The sequence below is a fragment of the Oncorhynchus kisutch genome, linkage group LG29 (genome assembly GCF_002021735.2).
Source record: "Oncorhynchus kisutch isolate 150728-3 linkage group LG29, Okis_V2, whole genome shotgun sequence".
NCBI classification, from domain to species: domain Eukaryota; kingdom Metazoa; phylum Chordata; class Actinopteri; order Salmoniformes; family Salmonidae; genus Oncorhynchus; species Oncorhynchus kisutch.
Window position 1 is genome coordinate 10145461 of NC_034202.2, and position 22356 is coordinate 10167816.

General features: G+C 46.1%; 1 protein-coding gene across 5 annotated transcripts in view; it reads right to left on the reverse strand.

Annotated features, from left to right (window-relative positions):
- Positions 1 to 792: 792 nt before the first annotated feature.
- The window catches only part of LOC109880108 (disabled homolog 2-interacting protein), a 256453-nt gene continuing 234889 nt past the window's right edge, over positions 793 to 22356 (reverse strand). For 3 of the 5 annotated variants that reach the window (XM_031808701.1, XM_031808700.1, XM_031808702.1), the window contains 8 exons: positions 22049 to 22285; positions 21719 to 21920; positions 20308 to 20504; positions 18497 to 19376; positions 16198 to 16332; positions 13747 to 13949; positions 12609 to 12696; positions 793 to 7766 (listed from right to left, as the gene is read on the reverse strand). In XM_031808701.1, the coding sequence (XP_031664561.1) occupies positions 7599 to 7766; positions 12609 to 12696; positions 13747 to 13949; positions 16198 to 16332; positions 18497 to 19376; positions 20308 to 20504; positions 21719 to 21920; positions 22049 to 22285 (2110 nt within the window). In that variant the 3' untranslated portion in view covers positions 793 to 7598. The remainder of the gene's footprint in view (positions 7767 to 12608; positions 12697 to 13746; positions 13950 to 16197; positions 16333 to 18496; positions 19377 to 20307; positions 20505 to 21718; positions 21921 to 22048; positions 22286 to 22356) is intronic. The other 2 variants (XM_020472352.2, XM_031808703.1) reach the window with 1 other exon arrangement.

Consider the following 22356-nt stretch of genomic DNA (forward strand, 5'->3'; position numbering starts at 1 on the left):
TTACATTACAGATTAAAATGTTGGACAGGTGACTAGTAACTGTAATGGATTACATTTAGAAAGTAACCTACCCAACCCTGACTGTAATACATGGCAAGAAATAATGTCTACCTTGGGTAGGATAGAGATTTTGAGCATTTCCAGCTCATGTGTTTTTGGAGCATTCTCCCTCTTTCCCTCTTCTCTTCATCTTCTCTCCCAGCTACTGTGGGGAATAACAATCAGGGAGTATGTAGGTCAGCCGAGCTGAGGAGCATGCACCACTCACTACCCCTCTTTTACCTCTCTCTCTCCATCTTCCTCTCATCTTTTAGCTCTCTCCCTCTTTTACCTCTCTCCCTCCATCTTCCCCTCCTCTAAATGGTTCTCGTAATCATCATTCTATTACTAGACTGAGTATATCTTAGAACATATGTACATTTTCTAATTATAAGCCAAGTAGTATCTGATTTAATACCTGTCAATCAACTAAGACAGTGTTTACCAAATTATAGGTCTGAATCTACTGGTTTGCGGCTGAATTATAGGTTGTGGCTGGAAATATGTTAATGTTTTTTTGTCTGAGTCACATGAAAACCGCATAGTAATTTGAGACAACCGTTACGTGATTTGTTGCATTTACCAAAATCACATGGTATGGAAAATATAAACGTATTGGAAAATATATTCACCACAGTGGCAAGAAACACACAAGGCTTATAATAGGTAAATAAAACTTTAATAAGTCTAGTTGCAAATGTACATAAATTGCACAGCCACATTGTTTTTTATATATATATATATATATATATATATATATATATATATATATATATATATATATATATCGTCAACACAAACAAATTCCTCTGTACATTATTGTTTTTGTCACTGTTGTCCAAGGAAGCAGAATCCAGCCAATACTTTACTTTCAACATCATTACAAAAGCATTTTCTACAAGATATTAGAAAACATACATCTTTTACTTTATTTATAGATATATATTTAGTTTATAGTATTTTTCCCTCCACTGGCTGTAACTGCACTGTATGTACTATATAATTGTGTGTGTGTGTGTGTGTGTGTGGCTACAGAGACATCATCATCACATTTCTCTCTCTGACTCTCTTCTCCTACATTCTTCAACAACTTAACGAAGGTGGAACGGCGGTGGGACGTGACCAGAAACAGACAAGAGGATTTAGAATTGACAGCCAAATGAAGGACATTGCATTGCCTATTTCTGTGGAAGTGGCATTATGCTATGTGCCACTGGTAACACAAATTGATCATGACAGTTTATACCAGTATTAAACTAGCTGATCTGGGAGAGTTGGCATTTTCCATTTCCTGTTTCAGTTTAGAGGTAGAGACTATACATAGGACTAGAGAGAACACATCCCTAAAGACGGAAGTCTTGACTTCATTTAGTCCTCTCGACAACAGTCACTAATGTCTTTTCCCCTCAAAATGCTGGACATAAAATACACAATTGAAGTAAATTGAGTGAGCAAATGTATATGAGTATTGCGCTCAGTAGTACAACTCCACGACATGGCTGATCAAGCCAGGAGTGCACACGTCTGCAGTCCAAAAGACAGGGGTGTGTTTATGGAACGTAGACTAGGGGCTGGAGTCAATCCGTGTCGCGGAAGATCCACGTTAAAATGTCTAGATCATTTCCAATTGCGCTGACATAGGCAGCGTTTACGGGTAAATGCAGTTTCCGCGAATGTGCCACGCTCCGCGTTACATTCAAACTGAAACTCATCCCTGTATGTCAACTTCGGGGACTATGAGAAAGCATTTGACAGCTTAGACAGAGACGCCCTATGGAGGCTCCTCAGACCAGAGAAGCTTGCCAGAATGATCTGCACTACCTATAATGGCATAACATGCAGGGTTGTGCATGCAGGCAAGCTTAGCACACCCTTCAGACTCCTGACTGGAGAAAAACAGGGATGTCTCCTGTCACCCTTCCTTTTCCTGTTAGACATTGACTGGGTCATGAGGAAGACAACCGAGAACAGGTGACATGGCATACAATGGTCTCTATGGACACAGTTGGACGACGGAGGATCTAGCACTCCTGTCGCACATTCAACAGCAAATGTAAGATAAAACGTCAGACCTGGACACCACATCATCCCAGCCAAGACTCCATATCCACAGAAAACAAAACCAAAATAACGATCAATGACAAATCTAACTATCCAATCCCCCTCAGAAAAAGAACCCCTGGAGGATGCCAGTTCCTTCACCGATCTGTGATGCGTCATCACCAAACAAGGCGAAACCGAGCAGGATGTAAAGGCAGAATTCAAGAAACAAGAGTAGCCTTCATGTCCCAAAGAAACAAGAGTAGCCTTCATGTCCCAAAGAAACAAGAGTAGCCTTCATGTCCCAAAGAAACAAGAGTAGCCTTCATGTCCCAAAGAAACAAGAGTAGCCTTCATCTCCCAAAGAAACAAGAGTAGCCTTCATGTCCCATCTGGAGCTCCAGGAAAATGAAAACGCAAACCCTTTCAACACCAATGTTAAGTCAGTGATGGCTGCATGGCTCAGACAAATGGAGGACAACAAAACCCACAATGACAACAACTCAGAGCTTCATAAACAAGTGCCTGCGACGCATCCTTCACATCAGATGGATGGGCAGAGTCCGTAGCATTGACCCGTGGGAGCGCATCAGCCAGGTTCCGGTGGAAGAGGAGAAGATGGGGATGGATCGGTCACACCCTCCGAAAGTTCCCCTCCAACATCACCAGGCAAGCTCTAAACTGGAACCCACAAGGGAGCTCCCACCTTCCGAAAGTTCCCCTCCAACATCACCAGGCAAGCTCTATACTGGAACCCACAAGGGAGCTCCCACCCTCCGAAAGTTCCCCTCCAACATCACCAGGCAAGCTCTATACTGGAACCCACAAGGGAGCTCCCACCCTCCGAAAGTTCCCCTCCAACATCACCAGGCAAGCTCTATACTGGAACCCACAAGGGAGCTCCCACCCTCCGAAAGTTCCCCTCCAACATCACCAGGCAAGCTCTATACTGGAACCCACAAGGGAGCTCCCGAAGGAACGTAAGTAAGTCTCTGCGAACGCTGGGGACATTGCCTTTGAAGTTAAATCCGATACGGTTTGGATCCAGCTCTATCAATGCTTAAAACTGGGCTGATGAGCTGGGCTGATGACAAATGGGGTTTTGTGCTTGTATTTCTCTCTCACCGCACCTGATTGGGTCATAGGTCGCTGGACATTTGGACTCTCTCTGACCTCTACACGCCAGACATTTTTATTTATTTTACCTTTATTTTTACTAGGCAAGTCAGTTAAGAACAAATTCTTATTTTCAATGACGGCCTAGGAACAGTGGGTTAACTGCCTGTTCAGGGGCAGAACGACAGATTTGTACCTTGTCAGCTCGGGGATTCGAACCTGCAACCTTTCGGTTACTAGTCCAACGCTCTAACCACTAGGCTACCCTGCCTTCCCAGAGTCAACATAGTCATTTACATTTATTTGCAATATACTCTTGAAGTGTTTTTCCCTTGATAAAAAAAGAGCATACTGAATGCGGGGTGGGGGGGTGGGGGGGGTGATTAGAGGATTGCACTAAAACCTGGAGATCTAACTGAACAGGACAGATGGCTGGTTGAGCTATTTACAATGTCCATGATACAGTAATATCAATCGATACAGCAATATTATTGAACACAAGGTACATTTACAAAAAAAGGCTCTCTTTTTAACATTAGTTAAAAAATATTGTGAACAATTTATCTACACTCTCGTCTCCAAGGCTGTCCAGCCTCTTGATACACTCATTATCATATATTTATATGATATATAAATCACATATCATTCATGTCTGCAGCAACTCATAAAAACAACATTCCATCATCTTCCTACATTGGAAACATATTATTTATTTATTTATTTGAAATGGTGACGCAGTGGGTCGCTACCATTCGTTACAGCGCCAAAATGAAGCATGCAGATTTTTCAACCCTAACTCATCTGTAAAGGTAAGAAAAATGAATTACAAAAATATACAAAATATAGATGTGCTGAAAATGTCTGTGGGGTGGTGGGAGCAAGCGGGAACAGTAGCTATAGGATCATTCAGGGACAATAGGTCTAGACCCCACATTAGGGTCTAGACCCCCACATTAAGACCAACCGTGTGTTTGAGTAGCATCTTCACATTCAATAGAGAGAGGGAATGAGGGAGAAGGGGAGAGGGAAAAAAGAGGAGAGGAGAGATAGATGCCTCGAAGCGAAGTGTGTGGGGGGGGGGGTCACAGTCTTTATGCGGCATGCTTCTTTGACATGAATTAGCAAACAGGAGAGTTTTAAGAAAAAGCGTACGATTCTAACCTGTGAGGTCACATTATAACACACACCAGTCCAGTGTATAGTATAACATCGTGTTCAACAACGCAACTCTCTCTCTCTCCCCTTGTGCTACAGGGCTATCAGACCAGCCATGGCAAGGGTCCTGAACGCAAAGCGACACACAACCAACATACGTCGTCGTTTCAACGTCGATTCAACATTATTGGTGAAGCACTAAAGCAAACCTCAATCCCGACCAGGTCTGTTTCCAAAAACCTGGATAAAGTACAGGTCATGAAGAAGAAGAAGGGAAACAGGATTTGTATTTCATCTGCTTATGGTGCAACTCACAGCATAGTGTGTAGTCTCTCCCTGCCCCGAAGCCCTATGAGACACACTATAGCTGCAACCACCCACTCCTTGGAACGGGCTTCTTTCGTTCTTGACCTGATCAAATATATCTATATCTCTCATGTATATTTTATAGAGGAAAAAATGAAATATGCATACATCTATCTTACATTTCATTAGTATATTTTCACATACAGGTCATGATTTAGTGTTCATAACACATTTTGCGTGATGTATTTGTACAATATATTTATATTCCTTTACAAATCTACTGTATCATAAGATGTGCCTTTTGTTGTTGTAGGAATAGGGGGTCTGAAGGACAAAGTAGAGATGTGTTCCTTACTTAAGGCGTTTCATGTACCAATAGCTTTCACAAAGTGCATTATATAGGGAGAGGAGGAAAAAGCGGAAGTGTTTTGGCCCTCCAGGACTGACACTGAACAGCCCGGGGGTGGGGCAGGAGTAGGCAACTCGATTCTGCTGCGGGACTATTTTTTTCAGAGCGGATGGTTGGGGACCGGAACATTGCTATGATAATTTGTACACTGCAAATTGACCACAACTAAGCCCAAAAGAAGATTGTATTTGAAAATAATAATACATTTCAATACCTTGATTACATTGAGACACGGTCACAGGTCACATACAGTGCCTTCGCTAAGTACTTTTTTTACCCCACTTTTCCCACATTTTGTAACGTTACAACCTTATTCTAAAATTGATTAAATCGTCCCCCCCCCTCATCAATCTACACACAATACCCCATAATGACAAAGCAAAAACAGGTGTTTAGAAATGTTTGCTAATAAAAAAATAAAACCATTAAATATCACGTTATACATAAGTATTCATACCCTTTACTTTGTTGAAGCACCTTTGGCAGCAATTGCAGCATCGAGTGTCCTTGGGTATGACGCTACGAGCTTGGCACACCTGTATTTGGGGAGTTTCTCGCATTCTTCTCTGCAGATCCTCTCAAGCTTTGTCAGGTTGGATGGGGAGCGTCGCTGCACAGCGATTTTCAGGTCTCTCCAGAGATGTTTGATTGGGTTCAAGTCTGGGCTCTGGCTGGGCCACTCAAGGACATTCAGAGACTTGTCCCAAAGCCACTCCTGCGTTGTCTTGGCTGTGTGCTTAGGGTCATTGCCCCGTTGGAGGGTGAACCTTCGCCCCAGTCTGTCCTGAGTGCTCTGGAGAGGATCAAGGATCTCTCTCTACTTTGCTCCATCCGGATGGTGCCAGGTTTCCTCCAGACGTGGCGCTTGGCATTAAGGCCAAAGAGTTCAATCCTGGTTTCATCAGACCAGAGAATCTTGTTTCTCATGGTTGGGGGGGGGGGGGGGGGGTCTTTAGGTGCCTTTTGGCAAACTCCAAGCAGGCTGTCATGTGCCTTTTACTGAGGAGTGTCTTCCATCTGGCCACTCTACCATAAAGGCCCGATTGGTGGAGTGCTGCAGAGATGGTTGTCCTTCTGGTGGGTTATTCCATCTCCACAGAATTCTGGAGCTCTGCCAGAGTGACCACCGGGTTCTTGGTCCACCTCCCTGACCAAGGCCCTTCTCCCCCGATGGCTCAGTTTGGCCGGGCAGCCAGCTCTAGGAAGAGTCTTGGTGTTTCCACATTTCTTCCATTTAAGAATGGTGGAGACCACTGTGTTCCTGGGGATCTTCAATGCTGCAGAATTTTTTTGTTACCTTTCCCCAGATCTGTGCCAGGACACAATCCTGTGTCGGGGGTCTACGAACAATTGCTTTGACATCATTGCTTGTTTTTTGTTCTGACATGCACTGTGGGACTTGATATAGTCAGGTGTGTGCCTTTCTAAATCATGTCCAATCAATTGAATTTACCACAGGTGGACTCCAATCATGTTGTAGAAACATTTCAAAGATAATCAATGGAAACCGGATGCACCTGAGCTCAATTTCGAGTCTCATAGCAAAGGGTCTGAATGCTTGTGTAAATAAGGTATTTCTGTTTTTATTTTTTAATACATTTGCAAACATTTCTAAAAAACTGTTTTCCCATTGTCATTATGGGATATTGTGTGCTCAACATTTTTTTTAAAGTCTGTAACGTAACGTGGAAAAAGTCAAGGGGTCTGAATACTTTCCGAAGGCACTGTATGTCTCCTTTTTTTTTAATTCTTGGGAATACTTAGGAACAGATTTCCTAAATTAAACACATCTTTTGCTGAATTCATAGTGATTTTACAGTCTTTTTGACCACAAACTAAAATTCCCTCAAAAAGTATCATTAATTGTTCGGGGTTGGGGGGCACTTTGGAACACAAAAGGACTTAAAAAGAAATATCAGTCTGGACAAAAAATATTTAAAAGCTCCTATTTGTTTTTTGTTTTAAAGAATGAGATAAGATCTAAATAAACCATTGGACAAAAATACTTTGAGATTTAACACTACTATAAATTATTTTTCAGTTATTATTGTTTTGTTTTGTACATGGTCCACATGACCTGGTTGTAACAGAGAAGAGAGGAGAATAGAGGAGGCCAGGAAAGGAGAGGAAAACAGAGGAGAGGGGAAGAGAGAGGATTGGGTGACTATCTGACAGACATTGTGTTGATTATAGTGATTTGTCCAAAGCTTTAGGGAAGAGAGTCTGAAATTGTCCCAGCAACTGCATACATCCAATGGAAACATCCAAATCGGTTGATTAATGGAGAGTTCAGTTCATATCTACAGCTTGTCCAGCCTCCTCCTCTGCAGGGCCCACTGGTGTTCAGCTCTGTCCATTGATTCGCTGTCACTGACTTGGTCAGCTGTCTGTCAAACTGAAGTCCTGCCTCCTCGCTGCTTGGCCCCTCACAGTGGTCTCCTCACTCAGACTAACCCCCGTTTAGTGTCCATATAAGGAAGTGTCCTTTACAAGCACCAGCCAACACACACACACACTCTCTATCAGACTCTCTCTAGCAGTTGCTGCTGTTCCTGAACTCTCCGTTCTCTGTGATCTGGAGCTTGGTGGGATTGGTGGGGGAGATGCCGTTACGGGTCTGCATGCTGTAGCGCTCCTTCAGCTGGGTCAGGGCACTCATCAGACGGGCGTTGGCTGCGTCAAGAGACGCGATACGCTTCTCCTGCAGAGAGAGAGAGAGAGGGGGAGGGAGAGAGAAACACTGGGTTAGAGAGCGGGAGAGATGGAGGGAGGGGGGGTGAGACAGAGCAGCAAACAGCAAGAGAGAGAGATACCAAATATAGGCCTGTGCAAAGATAGGCGGTGAGGTACACAGACGCAGATAGCCAGGCAGCCAGCCAGATGACCAGCCAGCGAGGCAGCCAGCCAGACGACCAGACGCATTAATGGCAAAATGGCGATGTAGCCTCCTGCTCCTGTTAGTGTTGCTTACGGTATCATCTGAAGTCCCATCGCGTTCATGTTCATCCACCCGAGGTGCTCTCTAATTCACCATTCACTTCTCTCCCTTTCTCTCCCTCTCTTCTTAATGAGCTTTCCATATTCATTCTCTCTGTCTGTTGACTCAGGGAGCGGCTCATTGCCTCGCCACCGCCTCTTTGTTTGCACACTCATCTCCCATTACTTCACTGTGCAGATGAGCTTCTGTTTGTACGCGCGTGTGTGTGTCTGTGCACCGCTGTCTGTGAGTTGACATTGAGCCGTCTTTCAACCACACCTCTGCAACTTTGTTTAACTCTCGTTGAAGCTTGTGTGCTGGCGTCAGTGTCTGTGTTTGCATCAGAAAATGTTACGCCACAACACAGAGCTGCCACTCTGCTCTCAGAAGTCGACAAGAGTTTACAATGTAAAACGAGTCACGGCCATTGACAGACCGGCAGGGGCAGGAATGAGTCAAGCAAAGGAAGAATAGTGTTCATGTAAATATTAGTTAGTGAAGCGTAGAGTCGCGTGTTGCGCTCAGCCATTCAAGCCTTGTCACCGCCAGAGTTCTGACTGGTTGAATTAAACATGATGTATTTCCATGTTCTGTCACCCTTCACGTCCTGTAGCAGATGTCACAGAACACACACACAGACACACACACACAGACACACACACACAGACACACACACAGACACACACACACAGACACACAGACACACAGACACACACACACACAGACACACACAGACACACACACAGACACACACACAGACACACACACACGCAAAATAAATAGTAGGAACAAATATACACACAATATATTTAGCACAGTTGACTAGGCGCTGCATGGGCTTTGTTTTCTCCATGCATCTCTCTCCACGAGGTTCAAACATTGCAAACACAGGACGTGTGTGTGTGACAGGAAGTGTGTGAGTGCTCAACTCTCCTTCCAAGATGATCATAATGACCTGCAGTACTGTTTTATACCACCGCAGACTGCCCTGCCCTCTCTCATTGGGATTTTATATAGTCAATCAACTAACTATCCCTGAGAATGCTTTGGCTAAATCTATCTGTCACAGGCTTCATTAGGAAATATGTTGATTGATGTTGTACCCAGAATAACAATCCGGATACACCCCAACCAAAAACCCTGGATGAACAGAGAAATCCGTACCATGCTGAGAGCCGTACTGCATCATTCAATGTCCGCAGAACGAACCCCGATGACACGCAACACATACACAGCAAGCCAGGTACAAAGCGCCGTAAATCCATTAGGGACGCAAAAAGACAATACAGACTCAAACTTGAATAGATGTTCGACAACTCAGACTCACAACACATGTGGCAGGTAGGCTAGTGGTTAGCGCGTTGGACTAGAAACTGAAAGGTTGCAAGATTGAATCCCCGAGCTGACAAGGTACAAATCTGTCGTTCTGCCCCTGAACAGGCAGTTAACCCACTGTTCCTAGGCCGTCATTGAAAATAAGAATTTGTTCTTAACTGACTCGCCTGGTTAAATAAAGGTCAAATGAAAGAAAGGACTACATGCTAACACAGACTACAAAGGCAAATCCAGCTGTGTGCTGCCCACCGAAGCCTCCCTCCCCGATGAGTGGTGTAACAAGAGCCCACAAGGGGGGTGGACTGGGTGATGGAGAACAGATATCCCAAATTCTCGCCCTCCGCCTTTACAAGACAAATAAACTCCCTTTCCCCATTTACGACTCTGGGGGGCCAGCAGACAGAAAACAGAACGTCTTGTGATCTACTTTGTAAATGGCTAAATGGCTTGCCAGTCTTTTGAGTCTGAAGGACATTTAAACATGTTTTCTTATCAATGTAATCTGGAAGCATAATGTGCTATTATTCTCCCGATTGTCCTATGTCATTCAAGGGGATATAACAGGTATTTTGCTATAACATAGAACAGACACATTTTACCAAAAGCATGTTTGGTGCCTACAGGCTTATGTACTACATCCTAAAGACTGTTTAAACTGTACACTAGAAACATGCTGTCCGGACCGTCATAAGCCTGTCCCCCTGTGAGTAATCACTATAATTTACAGAACTTGCTAACAGATGTAAGATCAAGTTTCTGCGAGGTGCGGCCACGCCCATGGGATCTCTTTGGAAAAGCAAACACCTACTGATGAAAACCAATCCTCAGCTCTACTGTCGGGAGAGACGTGGCTTCATCCCATCCGAGCAGACCTCGACATACAAGTAAATGACCCTGTTTACATTCTTCCTTACCTAAAAGTGGTGTAGCGTGTGTGTAAAAGTGGTGGAGGTTACTAAGAATCGCAAGGCCCACACCAGATGCCCAGATGCCCATTGGTTGTGTGAAACTCTCTACACCCTCTGCTCTGCTCCCTGCTCACCCGCAACCGTGTGGCTTTTCACGACATCAACTACATCATCAAGTTTGATGACGACACCGTACGGTTGTAGGCCTGATAACCGACAACGACGAGTCAGTCTATAGGGAGGAGGTACGTGAACTGGCATTGTAGTGCCAGGACAACAACCTCTCTCTCAGCATCAGCAAAACAAGTTCATTGTTGACTTCAGGAAGCAGGGGAGGGAACACGACCCCGATCCACGAGACTGCAGTAGAGATAGTGTGCAGTTTTATAGAGCCTTCAGAAAGAATTCATACCCTTTGACTTATTCCACATTTTGTTGTGTTACAGCCTGAATTATTTTTTCCCTCCCCTTTATTTAACTAGGCAAGTCAGTTAAGAACAAATTCTTATTTTCAATGACGGCCTAGGAACATTGGGTTAACTGCCTTGTTCAGGGGCAGAACGACAGATTTTTACCTTGTCAGCTCGGGGATTCAATCTAGCAACCTTTCAGTTACTGGCCCAATGCTCTAACCACTAGGCTACCTGCCGCCCCCATTGTTGAATTATTCTTTTTTTGACCCACCTACACACAATACACATCGTGTAAACATGTTGTTAGACATTTGAGCAAATTTATTGAAAAATAAATACACAAATATCTCATTTACATAAGTATTTTAACACTTTGTCGACGCATCTTTGGCCGTGATTACAGCTGTGAGTCTTTCTGGGTAAAGACGCAAAGAGCTTTCCACACCTGGACTGTGCGACATGTGCTATTACTCTTTTCAAAATTCTTCAAACTCTGTCAAATTGATTGTTGATCATTGCCACACAACCATTTTCAGGTCTTGCCTTAGATTTACAACTGTGACTCGGCCACGCCGGAACATTCACTGTCGCCTTGCTATTGTACTACTGAAAGGTGAATCCCATCTTCCATCGTCTGGTGGAAAGCAGACTGAACCAGGTTTTCCTCTAGGATGTTTCCTGTGCTTAGCTCTGTAACATTTTTTTTTATCCTGAAAAACTCCCCAGTCCTTAACGATTACAAGCATACCCATAACAGGATGTAGCCACCACTATGCTTGAAAATATGTGTTGTATTGAATTTGCCCCAAACATAAGACTTTATATTCAGGACATAAAGTGAATTGCTTTGCCACATTTCTTTGAGGTATTACTTTTAGTACCTTGTTGCAAACAGGGTGCATGTTTTGGAATATTGTTTATTCGGTACAGTCTTCTTTTCTCTCTGTCAATTATAGGTTAGCATTGTGGAGTAACTACAATGTTGATCCATCCTCCGTTTTCTCCTATCATGACCATTAAACTGTGTAACTGTTTTTAATGTCACCATTGCATTGGCCTCATGGTGAAATCCCTGAGTGGTTTCCTTATAATCTGGCAACTGAGTGAGGAAGGACGCCTTTACCTTTGTAGTGACTGTGTGCACTTATACACCTTTCAGAGTGTAATTAATAACTTCATCAATGTCTTCTTTTTAAATTTTTTTACTTTGTACCCATCTACCAATAGGTGCTCTTCTTTGCGAGGCTTTAGAAAACCTCCCTGGTATTCGTGGTTGAAAATGTGTTTGAAATTCACTGCTCGACTGAGGAACCGTAAAGATAATTGTATGTGTGGGGTAGAGAGATGACGTATTCATTCAAAAATAATGTTAAATCACTATTATTGCACGCACGCACACACACACACACACACACACGCACACACACACACACACACACACACACACACACACACACACACACACACACACACACACACACACACACACACACACACACACACACACACACACACAGAGCGAGAAGCCCACACACGTCATACGGTACATTTTTACTCCTGAACTAATTTACTCTTACCATAACAAATCGCTTGAATACTTACTGGCTCAAGCCATTTAAAAAAAAAAAATCCACTTTGACATTTTGGGGTATTGTGTGTAGGCCAGTTTATTCTATTGGCTCATTTACTTTGTTTGTAATCTTTTATAATTTGTTACTGTTGTTGCATTGTCGAGAAGGAGCCTGCAAGTAAGCATTCCATGTGTATATTGTACATACGACTTTTATATAGCTTGAAAACTTGAAAAGGCATGCAGGGGCGATGGAATATGGGATAATATACCCGCGTATGGATGAGGGTAGTAGTGTACTAAGGGTTAGGGTAAGTGTGTGTGTGTGACTGACTCTCACCTGTGCATCAATGACCTTCTGTTTGGAGTCGACCACAGCCTGCATATCACTATGGTCTTTCTTCAGCTCCTCTTCCACAGACATTAGCCTGGACACACACACGTACACAGCGAGACATGACGCACACACACTGTGTTAGAGGGACAGTAGCGACACAAACAGAAGGACGCACACCGTGTAAGAACCAAGGCATGTGGACACAGTGCAGGGGCGTGCGTAAGGATTGTGTTACTCTTGACAAGCAGGGGGTCTGCTCGTGCCTTAAAGATGTATGCTGGAGTGCACGCTGCACAGCCTGTAATGGAGTTATTGGAAGGAGGGTATCTTGGGCCCACTCGTCTGCTATGTATTTAGGAGGTGTGTGTAGGAGTGTGGAGCTTCTAATTGAGTTTGTGAGGTGTGTGTGTGTGTGTCTCGGGCACTGGTCTGCTAGGCATTTAGACATCAGGATAACACTTTTCACTTTAATTGAGTTTGTGAAATGCCAGTATATTGAGTTTTGTGAGATGTGTGTGAGTTGTGTGCTTGTGCGTGTGTGTGTGTGTGTAGGCTCTAACAGCAGAGTGCAGTGTGATAAGGATCTGACGGGTACAGGGAAGCGTTGGTTCTCCTGACATCACAGACCAGCAGATAACATCCCCCATCTCTCTCTCCCCTTCCATTTTATTCAGCGCAGCCCGCTTCACTTTGTCACAGGTGACCGGTTTAATACTCATCACCGCATCCTTTATCAGAAGGTCGGCTGGACCTCTCGAAATTCCCGTAGATCACTTCGTTTCTCCCCTTTTTTGTTTCCAGATCTCTGCTGCACAAAGCTTCTAACATATCTCACTTCTCTGTTAAAGCATAGAAATATGAGGCATGAAACCCACTCACAGGGATGGTTAACTCTTGAGGTCCCTTGTGTCTCTACAAAACCTAGGTAAAATCAGCCTTTAGTTTGAACTTTCTGTCTCGTACGACACACACCCTCCCCCCCCCCCCCTCTCTCTCTCTCTGTCTCTCTCTCTCGGCGTGAGCTCGCTCTCTCTTTCCACATGTTCACCTCTCTTTCTTCACCTCCGACGTTATCTCCATCCCTCCACTCTACATTCACCGGGCTGTCGGGAAAGGGTCTGATCCCCCACGCCAGACGTACCTGCTGATAATACCCTTCATCTGGAGGTCCTTGTCGTCCTGCTGTCGCCTCAGGCGTTCCTCAGACTCCTCCAGCCGTGCCTGGTACTCAATCAGAACCTTCGGACCTCCGTCATCCTGGCCCTTCAGACGAGCCTCGTACTCCTCCAGCTTCTGGACCGACACACGCAGCTTCTCCTGGAGGACCACGATCTCCTGCTGGTACTGGAGAGAGAGAGAGAGAGAGAGAGAGAGAGAGAGAGAGAGAGAGAGAGAGAGAGAGAGAGAGAGAGAGAGAGAGAGAGAGAGAGAGAGAGAGAGAGAGAGAGACCGAGAGAGACCGAGAGAGAGAGAGAGACCGAGAGAGAGAGAGACCGAGAGAGAGAGAGAGAGAGAGAGACAGGGTTAGAGGAAGAGTCAGTCACCAGCAATACAGCCACCTGCTACTACAGACAGGAGAGAGAGAGAGAGAGTCAGAATTTGTATTATTATCATCATCAACAGCGCCAACCCGATAATTGTTTCAAATGGTGCCGACCAATACTAGCCCATTCAATTGTCCTGTTATTTCTAGGTTAAGGAGGGCATTGACTGTCAACATTACCACCACTATCAATGTCCTCCTCATCAAAGTGGTCCTCCGGTAGACCTTGACAGGTGTATCACCTCCTTGTCACACAATTTCTGCATCTTATCTGATTCGTTTTTTTTTGTTGGTCCACCTGGTTTCGCGTTTTACATAGTCAAATATTGAAGGGAAACTGAAACTCGCACGAATCAGGATTATAAAAAGCGCTGGAAGTGTGGAAGACTATAAGTACCCATTAGCCAATACTCATAGTAAAACGTCAAACTTTTCTAAGCCACCAGTACTCCTGGGAGGGATAAGTTTCCATTCCTTCCATGTCCCAAATCCCACCAGCACTTGCTTTTGATCCCTAACCTCTAAACCTGGGCCTGTGAGGGGACTTAAGCTGAGCACTGTTCCAGAAGAAGAAGAAGGAAGAGAGGGAATAGACGGAGGGATGAGAGGGAGAACACGGACCTGTGAACGGTACTGGAGTGGAGAGAGTTTGTGCTGGCTGGGAGAAACGAGGCGCAGAAGCAAATCCCTTTAATAAAACACATCCTGGATCCTGCAGCTGCATTTAAGGGTACGCACTAAACAATAATGGTTCTAAATAGTACCAGATAGGGGTTCTAAATGGAACCTGTATGGTGGTATAAAGAACACCCTTTCCTAAGGATCTATAAAGCACACAAAAAGGGTTCCGCTATGGTTCCAACCCATTTTTTAAATGGTTCTTTATAGGTCCTTTTGAAGAACCACAGGGTTTTCTATCAGCCACATTATATTGTTAAAATTCCATAGGTGTTATGATTGTGTTAATTGACAAGTTGAATCGAGTGTGCTACCTTTGAAACAGCTGGGTGTCCCTGAGGAGAGAATTGAGAACGCAAGGACTGATTTAGTCAACCAGACTCAATCGACACAAAGCCATCCTGGAGTGTTTCACAAGACAGCGTCACTGGTCATAGTCTTATATAACATGTAACGGCATTAAAACACATTACTTCAACTGGAATGACACTCTGACACACAAAAAGAGCGCTACGCAAACCACACCCCCAAAGAATTATAGTGAGCCGCCTCCCCTACATTTTAATTATCACTAAAAGAGCAAAGAAGTATTTTGTGAACTGTGAAGAACCATCGGAGACTCAAAGGTTTATTTGAGTCATTATGGTTCCACATAGAACCATCCCCTTGAGGAACCCAGACTTTTTTTGTGTGTGTGTAGTTTTAAAACGTCCTGTGAAGGATCCCATCAAAGCTGGAGTTAGTTATTGATGGTGTGTTGGTTATGCACGCTCCATTTTCCTCAGCGTTTTGATAGAGCGCCAACGATCATGTATGAATCATGTGCAGCCGAGGCGTGACGGCCAGTCAAAGCAGGAGGAGCTGAGAGCCAATGAGATGCGCTGGTGGGATGACAAGCAAGTGAATAAGCAGCAGGAAGCATAACCACTCGCTCGCACGCACACACACACACACACACACACACACACACACACACACACACACACACACACACACACACACACACACACACACACACACACACACACACACACACACACACACACACACACACACACACACACACAATTACAAAAGAGAATACCTTAAAGTTGAAATCCTTTGACCATTCAGAGTATTGTTATTAGAGATGCCGGGTTACTGTGAGTGATTGTAAGTTGTAAGGGGGGAAAGCTTAAGGGTAGGAAGGAGGTCTTGGCATTGGGAGTTGAGGGGAGTAGAGAGAGTACTGGTTACAGGGAGTGAGGTAGTGTTTACATTTGAGGGTTAGGCGGAGAGGTAGAGGATGGGTGCTGAGGACCGGGGGGGTAGTTAGGGAGGTAAAAGGGAGGTTGAGAGAGGGTTAAGGTTGGTTTGGGAGTTGGACGTTACCTTCTCGGCCAGAGTGAGATCCTCTCTGTTTCTGAACTCGGGGTCCATCCCCTCATGGTCTACATACTGCACATTCATATTCAACAGCCAGGCAGCCGTACGGTCCAGCGCATTGGGGTTCATTGGGGAGGGGGCCTAGTGGAACCAACACAACACACACACATGAGCTGAGTCGAGTGGGACGACCACACACGTCATACGGTACACACACACACCAGCATACGGTGCACACACGCCGACATACAGATTACATACACACCGGAATAAGCATGGAATGTGCATGGAACGTGACGAACAGATGTGATCACCAGAGCAAAGTGTGGTATGTGTGTGAGAGAGAGAGAGAGGGTGTGGTATGTGTGAGAGTGTATGTGTGTGTGTTTGAGTGTGAGATAGAGAGCGAGGGTGTGTGTGTATGAGTGAGAGAGTGTGTGTGTGTATGAGTGAGAGAGTATGTGTGTGTGTGTGTGTGTGTGTGTGTGTGTGTGTGTGTGTGTGTGTGTGTGTGTGTGTGTGTGTGTGTGTGTGTGTGTGTGTGTGTGTGTGTGTGTGTGTGTGTGTGTGTGTGTGTGTGTGTGTGTGTGTGTGAGATAGAGAGCGAGCGTGTGTGTGTATGAGTGAGAGAGTGTGTGTGTGTATGAGTGAGAGAGTGTGTGTGTGTGTGTGTTTGAGTGTGAGATAGAGAGCGAGCGTGTGTGTGTATGAGTGAGAGAGTGTGTGTGTGTGTGTCATTAAATGTGTCAGTTAAGGTGACTGACAGTTGGTCAGAGGGAGATGGAGCCTTTGGACTGTGAAGGGAGGGGAAGAACAGTAGGGTCGTTTCACAGACAAAGTCCAAAACACTCTTTGGAACTGAAACATTGACTAAATTTATTTGAATCTCAGATATGGTGTGCTGAATGAATTCAAATATATTCGCTCAAACCTCACACTGTCATTTCATTGTCCTTGGACACTTCTCAGAAGAATACCAAGGTCAAGACAGACAAGAGATTTCTACTGAATATACAGTGTTAGTAAGTCAGTTAGTTAGGTAGCGACATATTCATGTGATGTTTGGCGACATGCCCAGCAGCCTATCGACATATCTGGACGTCATTCCAAATTGGACAGAGACAGGATCATTTTGTAAACTCAGAACCTAGCCAGGTTTGATTACAGCTGTGTTGCACGGATGAGAACTACAGTTGCAATCTTGTCAGTATATAAAGCACCGAGCTCTATTAAAAATACATGCGTCTCCAGACACAGCTGAAACCCAGTCAGTGTAGCCAGACAGCGACTCAATCAAGCAATTGATTTCCTTCTCAATGTCTCGCTCTAATCCCCCTGCTATGTATCTCTAATGGAGTTCAGAGAGGAAGGAAGGAAGGGAGACATTCAAAACAACATGCTTAACAAATCCCAGTAGAGCGCGCATGGTGTCTGTCTGGTTTCCATTACGACCCCATTAACCCTCGACCCTCGGGCTACACCAATCAGTCAATCACTAAGCACGTGCGCGGGGGGGGGGGGGGTATTGCGGGAAACTGGGAATGTAAATGTCCTTCCTGTCACCTTGAGGCCAGAGATCACCGGGGGGGGGGGGGGGGACCATCGAACAGCCAACCTGGTCGATGGTGACCTGCTGACTGAGGTCATCTTTAACAGCCCCAGGATGCCAGCAGATCAATTATAGACACACTAGAACAACTCCCAGTCCCAACAGCGAGAGACACACAGCCACACACACACACACACGAATAACCGAGCGCAAGATTTGCATGAGTGTGTGTGTGACCTGCTACCAACCCACCAACCCCCCCCAAAAAACGACTAACTAATAAACAAACTAGCCTGTCTATCTCGATGCGTCAGTACAAAAGCAGGAAACGATAGACCTACGCCTGCATCCATCACTCTACCTGTGATCCCGTGCTATTAGACTTCCACGTGTAAAAGTGGTGGAGACGTTGAGCGTGGCGTTTACGGCCACTACACGCTGGCTGCCCCCGACAACTAGAATCAACTGAGAGCTCTGGCACCACCCACCGGACAGACAGGCCTCGTCAACATGCAGCGCATAATGGGATAAAGTTGTGTTAATGGAAGCTTTCCGCGACTCTGCGTCATTTGTTCATTTAAAGCCTTATTTAGCCTGAGAACTCATTGAGAGACAAATGACCATGTTTCAACGCTGATCCGTTACGAACCCTCCTGAAAGCCAATTTTGAAGTTACCAACATGACTGCCAGCCAAGGACCACGTTGTAACAGCTATCCCCATACACAGTCATTTGAACAAGTGTACGTTGCCTGACCTGTTTGTGCTGGGCTCTCTGCTTGGTCTCGGGGCTGTCTCCTTTTGATGACGATGACTGTTGCCGTAGCCGCGCACCACTGCCGGGCCAGTCGGGCGATGATGACATCATGCTGCCGCTGGCGGGGCGCGGGTAGGGCCCGCTGTTGAGCAGGTTCGGCGGCGTGCGGCCCCTGGTGACGGTGGTCTGCGGAGGGGGCTGGTCTATCCTGCGCTGGGGGCCGGCGTTGTTTTGTCTGGGCATGGTGGGCTGGGCCTCTGTGAGTGACAGCTGCCTCCGCGTGCCTACAAACTCCCCCGAACGACGTGCATACTCCTCCCCGCTACTCCCCCCACCACCACCTCCTCCTCCGTGGTTCAGGAAGGTGTTGTGTTTCCCTCCTCCTCCCAGCCCGTCCTCATTGTTGCTATGGGAACTGTGTGAGCTGTGGCACTCGGAGCCTGAGTCGGCCATGCCTCGCGGCGACACTGGCAGCCCTGCCGCCATCTGGTAGACGGGGTTCTGGAAGGACAGGGGGGCCAGAAGCTGAGCCGACCTGCCTGGGGCACTCTCCGACCCAGGGGTGGTGGGGGTCTGGACCGGCCTCCTCAGTGTAGGACCTCCAATGATGTTACCCTGGGGGGTCCGGGCCGACCACACTCCCCCAGGAACGATGCCCTCTCCCAGTCCGTCTGAGGGGCCGCCCTCTAAGATGCGGGGGTCCTGGAGGTCCACCATGGAAAGGCTTTTGCTGCCGTTGGCTATGCCCAGCTCGGGTTCATTGGACTCAGAGTAGCTAGAGCTGCGGGCCGGGGAGGGGTGGATCCCAGAATTCCTGGTGACGAAGAAAAGGTCCTTGTTCTCCGGGGTCGGGGAGGGTAACCTGGTGAAGTCCACCAACCTGGGGGGGGGGGGGTTGAGGGGAGGAGGAGCAGGAGGTAAAAAGGAGGAATGGCAAAGATAGAGAGGTTTTGACTATTCTGTAAAACAGTTGTACACGGCTGTATCTATTGACCCTTACAGACATGAAAAATGACCAGTCAAACCCTTCAGCCCACACATGAGAAACAGTTAAGTGTGAAATCCCAATGAACACTCACCCTACACAACAGGACACATGGTATAAAAACAGCAAACCAGCAGCAGGTGAGGATGTGAGTCATAGGGAGAAGTTAAGTGATCCACACTCATTCTCTCCTCCCCTCCCCTCCTCCTCCTCCTCCTCCTCTCATTTCCTCCACCACCCAGTCAGAAGCTTTATTGTCTGGAGACGATTACCTTGACAGCCACGATTTATGTCCCCATAATCTCTCTCTCTCACTTTCTCTCTCTCTGCTGCTTTCTCTCTCTCCTCTCTCTATATCCCTCCCTCCCTCCCTCTGTGTGAATGGGATGTAATTAAGAAAGACTGCTAGAATGCTAGTCTTGTTCACTCCAGCCGCCATAAATCTGACTGGGGTTACAGGTTCTCTGCCAGCCTGATAAGGAGGGGACAGGACAGGGACTGTGACTGGGTCAACACACCATAGCGTGGTCTGATAAGGGGGGTGCGCGACGACAGTGGCTAATTATACCGATTGATCCTGGACCGCTGTTGAACACAATAGACAACAATGACCGTCATCTCATTCACCTATCAAAGAAATGAACTTACAAGAGATCGTCATTATCATTCTTCATTTGTTGACCTTCATTAGAGATCGTCATGACCTTTTATCTCACATGAAATTTGAAGAGCAAACCTTGACCACCTTAATCATTCCTACCCATACCGTTTCCTTTTGTTTGTTTTGTTCCTCCTAACCTTTACCCTACCCTCACCCTGTCCTTACCCTGAGAGGTCATTGTCGATGACCATCTTCTGCAGGCCGGTGGAGATGCTGCAGCCTGCCCCGGTGTTGGGCGGAGACCCTGTACGGTCAGAGGGGGACGGAGCGGTCATGGTCATGGTCATACTGGACGGATTGGTCAGCGCTGTGTTCACCTCCCGGAGGATCCTGGGTAGAGGCCCCAGTTTGGAGGCGGAGGTCTGAGGGGCAAAAGGTTCAAAGTCAGAGATGGGGTCAGGGGTGAGGGTAGCGCAGTAGAAAAGTTGAGGCCTTTAAGCACAGATCTGAGATCCACTTCCACCTCCTGCAATCCTAATAATGAATCAGGGCGGTGGGGTACGGAAGACATTAAACTGACAAGACTGACATTAGATCAGTGTCTAGGCTTGGGGGCAAACGTCATCCTACTTAGGCTCACTCTGTATTAATGGCATTCTTCACAGTCTTCTACTCCACGATATATGAAGACATTTTAAGCATCCGTGTGGTGTTGCTGCAACTTTTATAGGCACTAACTGAAACCTTGGATCGCAGATGAGACGGCAACTTATTTTCCTCCCCGTGTCTGTGTCAGTCAGTCAGCTGCTCGATGGCGTATTCTTTTTCCAATTACAGAGTGCTAATCTTACTCTAATTATGCCCTTCAGTTTGAATAATGAATCCGAGCCTGGGAGGACTTGATGTCGAACGGGGACAGACAGGATTTAAAAAGAAAAATGAAATTAAAGGAAGGGTGTTGTTCTCTGTGAGGATTGGATGGAACACACACACATACAAATGGAGTCTATATGGGTTTTGCTGATGGGTTATGGGTTTGCTGATTTGATTTGATTTGATTTGCGTCTATATGGGTTTTGACCCCAAATGTACCTAGTCATTACCACGCTGGGATGGCTCTCCATACGGAACCATGGCTTATGCACTAGGTGCCCTAGCAAATCCATTTGCAAGTCAGAGCACACCAATAGTGCACTCTCATTGACAGAGAGTGGTCGCGGTAGTTGTATTATATAAGCAATGGTGTGCTGTACACATTGGTGAATGTTGTTCGGTAAACATGCTAATGCACCCTGTACATCATTAAAACCTGAAGGGTAGTGATAATGCACCACAGCATTTTTAAGTATGTACTTTCAAAGTACGTATTTAATTAGGGCCAGAGGTTTTTCCTGACTACATGACCTGACCAGAGAAAAAGGTCTGGGGGCCTAGTTATATAGGCTTTCACCAGGTCTCAGAAAATGTTCTTGGTCAATTCCGATCATGAAAATCCACTTATAGCTGGGGCCTTGAGTGGTCAGGACAATTCAATTCATGAAAAACGATATACAGACGTAAGTGTATATGAACAAATGACAAAATGTCCCTTGTATTCATTGTTGTCCCCCCCCCCCCTTCTGGTTGTCAGCCCTACCTGGTCCATGGTAGAGACGACCTCTGACAGCAGGTTGTGCAGGGTGGACAGCTCCCGTCCCAGGTCGATGTAACCTTCGAACCCTGCTGTGTTGGAGATGGTCTCCGGGTTGGAGATCTCCAGCAGGAAGCGCTGCATGTTGGTCCACTCATGTTCCAGGAACTGGTTCATAAAGGACATGTACTCCTCCTTACTGCCAAACCTGGGATGGAGGGAGAGAAAAAGAAAGCGAGAGGGAGAGAGTGAGTGCCTGCGTATAGAAATATCTCTCTCGCAAACACAGTGAAAACGGACGACGTCAACACACACACGCCGTCAACACACACTCACTTGGTGAAGTTGGCCAGGTTCTGGGTGACCTTGGCGATGAGCGTGAGTGTGCGTGCGGTGCGGTCGTCAGGGTACTCCTGCATCAGGTTGAAGAGCGACGGGGACATAACGGCCGGGCACAGGAAGCGCAGGAACAGAGACGCACTGATCAGCCGCTCGCTGATGTCCGGTCGGCCCCGGCTACTGCACTCCTGTCGCCACGACGCAAACACCTCCTTCAGTTCCCTTGGAAACACACTGCCAGGGAGGGGGACGTATCAACAACGTTAGGGAGGGGATTAGACAGTGTGCTGTTCCCTGTGGTAACT